At 40.1% G+C, this 4,581-nt stretch overlaps 1 protein-coding gene across 1 annotated transcript in view; it reads right to left on the bottom strand.

The window, feature by feature from the left end:
• Positions 1–3,510: 3,510 nt before the first annotated feature.
• LOC119426061 (PWWP domain-containing DNA repair factor 3B) overlaps positions 3,511–4,581 on the bottom strand; it is a 4,934-nt gene continuing 3,863 nt past the window's right edge. Inside the window, exons 12-14 of the mRNA XM_037693623.1 lie at positions 3,882–4,103; positions 3,710–3,798; positions 3,511–3,607 (exon numbers count right to left, since the gene is read on the bottom strand). Coding sequence (XP_037549551.1) covers positions 3,511–3,607; positions 3,710–3,798; positions 3,882–4,103 — 408 coding nt within the window. The remainder of the gene's footprint in view (positions 3,608–3,709; positions 3,799–3,881; positions 4,104–4,581) is intronic.

Here is a 4,581-nt window from a genome sequence, read left to right as displayed (position 1 = left end):
ACCAAATGGTGGAAGCTGAGGAAAGAAGAATGTTGTGGAGTTCTGAGAGGAGTTGTTAAAGGCTCTGGGGGTAAGAAAGAGCTTCCAAATGACCGGGCTACTACAGTGACAGATATACATGTAGGAAGATTAGTGCATCATCTGGAGCAAGACTTCGATGAGAGGTGACTGTGAGCAGCAGTATGGTTTCATGCCAAGAGCACCAGACGCCATCTCTGCTTTGAGAATGCTGATGGAGAAGTACAGAGGGTTAGAAAGAACTCCATTGTGTTTTGGTGGATGTGGGCAGCTGTGGCTGAGTAGAGCAGTCGTCCTCCAATGCAAGAGTTGGGGGTTCGATTCCACCAGCAGTCACATGCCGAAGTGTCCCTGGGCAAGACACTGAACCCTTCATTGGCTCCGATGTGTGTCCCATCGGTGTATGAATGTGATAAAGCTCTGATTATCCTTTGTATAGATATAGTAGAGTGCTGTATGAATGGGTAAATGAGGGCACAGATTGTAGTGTAAAACGCTTTGAGTATCTTAACTTAAGATAGAAAAGCGCTATATAAGTACAGTCCATTTACCATTTAGATAAGGCGACAGGGTGCTGAGGGAGGAGGTGTGGTATTGTATGAGGAAATCTGGAGTGGCAGAGAAGTATGTTAGACTGGTACAGGACATGTATGAGGACAGCAGGACAGTGGTGAGATGTGCTGTAGGAGTGACAGATAGCTTCAAGGTGTTGGTGGGAGTGCATCAAGGATCTGCTCTGAGCCCCTTCTTGTTTGCTCTGGAGTTTGACCGACTAACAGATGAGGTCAGGCATGATGTTTGTAGATGACATTGTGATCTGTGGTGAGAAACAGGTGGAAGAGAACTTGAAGAGGTGGAAGTTTGCACTTGAAAGAAGAGGAATGAAAGTCAGCCGTAGTAAGACAGAGTACATGTGTGTGAATGAGAAGGAGGCCGGTGGAACAGTGAGGCTACAAGGAGCAGAGGTCATAAAGGTGCAGGACTTTAAGTACTTGGGGTCCACTGTTCTGGAAAATGGGGAGTGTGGTAAAGAGGTGAAGAAGAGAGTCCAGGCAGGATGGAGTAGATGGAGAAAAAGTTTCAGGAGTGATTTGCGACAAGAGTGTCAGCAAAGGTCAAAGGAAAAGTTAAGACAGTGGTGAGAGCATGTTGTATGGTCTGGAGACAGTGGCATTGACAAAAATACAGGAGAAAGAACTGGAAGTGGCAGAAATGAAGATGTTGAGGTTCTCCTTAGGAGTGACAAGGATGGATACGATTAGGAATGAGATCATCAGAGGTACATCACAAGTTGAACTGGGAGATAAAGTTAGAGGATCCAGACTGAGATGGTTTGGATATGTCCAGAGGAGGGACAGTTATTGGTAGAAGCAGGGCTTAATTTGAGCTGGATCCTGCCGGAACAATATCCGGGAACTCTCTTATTTTGACAGGGTGCGTTCCGGTAATGGTTTACTTGAATCTGGTAGCTCTCAGGCCTAATAATATTAAATTTATTAACAAATTTGACAGTGTTGAATTAATAAAAACTATATTGGGTATATAAACTGAAAATAATTACATAAACACTCATTTTAAACATAACAAGCTTCCTAATATCACATCAGAGCTATCGCTTGTATTTCTGCTTCTACACTTAAAAAAAAATCTCTGCCCCTAAAAGTTCAAAGCTATGGACAATTTTATTAAAAACACAAAAATATAATTAAGCATTTTGCACTACGCATAAGTTCCTGTCATTTTCACTGCAGGAGTTATATAAACTTTCACTTCAACTGCAAAAAAAAAAAGATTATCTCAGCTCATAAAGCTGTTTGTCATGCAGTCAGAGTATTTGAAGTGATGTCGGAGCGACCAGGACGCTTTTTTGATTTGAGCAAGAGCGGGATTGAGAGCAAATCTTTTCTAAGCCAGTGATAAAGCGCTAAATATTCGTTTTTTCTAAGTGTGGCCAAAAACTTACAGCACTTGTTGTCCCACGGTGCAAAGAGAAGACTGAGGAGGTGCATGGTGCGCACATGACCGCGGTATGGGATATACTAAACAACTAGAAAGGTAAGAAATGATCCTGCACTAAATCACACAAAGAGTTTAAAAGTAAATTATTAATATGAATTGGCTTCAGTGGTGATTTTAGCCTCTTTTTGTGGGCGGGCACCTAAATTTTAACTCAGCACCTCTGAAACAATCATTAGGATTTTGTAAAGAAACAGTTCTCAAACCTTAGATTCACCAAAATATTGAATAAATGACAACAGTCTTAAACAGGACAGTAAAAGCTACAATTTTTTTTTGCACAAGTCATGCCACCTGTCCAGTAGGTACGTCAGCAACTGACCAATAGGAGGCCTCAATGTGTCCTGAAGTGAACACCCCTTACCTGCAGAGCAGCTGCAGTTTTGCAGGAGTGAAGTGATTATAGGAGGTTTGAGTGAGGACACGTGCAGCTGCGTTCTGGACCATCTGTAGCTTCTGAAGAGATTTGTTGGGGAGGCCATAAAGAAGGGAGTTGCAGAAGTCAATCTGCATTACGAACGCTTTGCAGTCCTAAAGATTTCAATAATAATTGAGTTTACAGCTTTTGTTTCATGTTAATCTACTGTAATAAACCTTTGTAAAATACACCAGAATGGAGGAAATTATTTTATTCACACTTCTCTGGGGGAATAGCCAGTAGCCGCTGTTCAGATCCAGACCCCACACCCATGCTATTTGCATTCCGGCATCATTTGGTTTACAAATTAAGCCCTGAGTAGAAGGATGTTAGAAATGCAGCTTACAGGGAAATACAAAGAGGAGAAGTATGGATGCAGTTAGAGAGGACATGGAGGTAGTTGGAGTGAGGACAGAGTGAGATGGAGGATGACTCGCTGTGGTGACCCCTGAAGAGGAAAAAGCCAAAAGATCAGTCTGCCTTTGAATATAAAACATATTAAAAAATTTATTAGTTATTCACATAACTATGTCCACTTTTTTTTTTTTTTTTTTAACATACTGTATATAGTTATAATCACGGACATGTTTCTCGTTACACTTAAAGATGCAAAAGGTGAGTTTTACTTGAGCACATATTTTATCTGTGTTGTAAAAAAGCACTTAAAAAAACAAAAACAAAAACATATCTACAACTGAATGGGTCTCCAGTATGCCATAAAAGATCAATAGTACTGTTTTAGGTCTGCAGAACACAAACACCATCAGGCAGAAAATTATAAATCCTGTTGGAGAAATGAAGAACTACGAGGTGGCGGCTGCTTGACAAGTTCCCTCTTCAAGTCTGTAAAACTCTGCGTTCTTTCATGATACGCGTTATATTTTAAAAGCTTAGGTTTCATTTCACAGCATCTTATACCAATGTTGGCAAAAATTCAAAACAAAATAAAAGACTCTTTATGGTTTGTCTTTTTAGTGAAGCACACAGGCGATGAGACTTTACTCATAAAAAATAATATAAAACACAAAAAATACACACACAAAATAATGAAAAAAGTACTAAATGACTGGGTTTGAGTACAACTCCAGCGCTGTATTCTGACTTTGTTTCCTCTTCATTTGTTGTTCAATCATCAAATCAAACTCTTGCCTTTCTCTGAAAGAGAAAAACAAAAATAGTTACAAATCTTATCAAATATCAATTCTCCCTTAAAATATCACACAACCTAAAAAAGGTTTAACTTAATGAAGTCATTACCGGTTACTGATGCATCGTCCTTTAAGGTACTTTTCTTCTGCCTTTTTTACTGAAACATTGTCCACCCCAGCAATAGCGTAGATGATAGCCTGCATCAAAGTACAAACTTACATTAAACAAAAAGGTAAGCAACATGTGGGCAAATACAAAATAACGCTCGTTTTCTGTTCACCTCAGGTAGAAGGACATCCAGAACAAAAGGGACTTGATCCATTTGTTTCACCTCAGCTAGACAAGGGGACTTAGCCACAGTGGTTGCGTAGAGCTCGTTTAGGTAACAGTAGACTTGGTCCAGCTGCTGGTCATCTTCCAGGTATGGGTTCACAACCCGTCTCCGCTTGGCATTCAGAAAAGCGCGAAGCCATCTGGACTGCTCCTGCCCACGGATCACAGCCTGCAAGCGGAGTGATTCATTGGTATGAGATCCTACATGCACGTTTTTTTTTTGCGATACAGTTCAAAGTATCCACTTCAACTGTCAAGTCATTCCCAAAAATATACATTTTAAAATATGATACAAAAATCAAACAAGTGTAACACCTGAAATTACATTGAAATTGTTCGGCCTATCTGAAGTCTTGGTTCGGTTCAGTACTTTCCACTGACATTAAAATGTTTTTTTTTATTATTATTATAATTTACCGGAAACTTTCTGTAACTACCTACTGTGGATCAGCACCTTTACCAGACCACCACGTTGCCTCTGAACATCTTGCTTATTTATAATTTGTGTGGCTGATATGTGTCAAAGGACTTCAAACCTTCAGTATGAATCAACAGATAACCTGCCAACAGACCGACTTCACTACAGTTGCACTGCGAATAAAAAATCCGGCCCAAGCCCGTAGTTTTTTTTTTTTTCCGAACCCAAC

The sequence above is a fragment of the Nematolebias whitei genome, chromosome 2 (assembly GCF_014905685.2).
Source record: "Nematolebias whitei isolate Nwh7 chromosome 2, NemWhi1, whole genome shotgun sequence".
Classification (NCBI taxonomy): domain Eukaryota; kingdom Metazoa; phylum Chordata; class Actinopteri; order Cyprinodontiformes; family Rivulidae; genus Nematolebias; species Nematolebias whitei.
The sequence above is the reverse complement of the archived record's forward strand: the minus strand, read 5'-3'. Positions and strand labels throughout refer to the sequence as shown.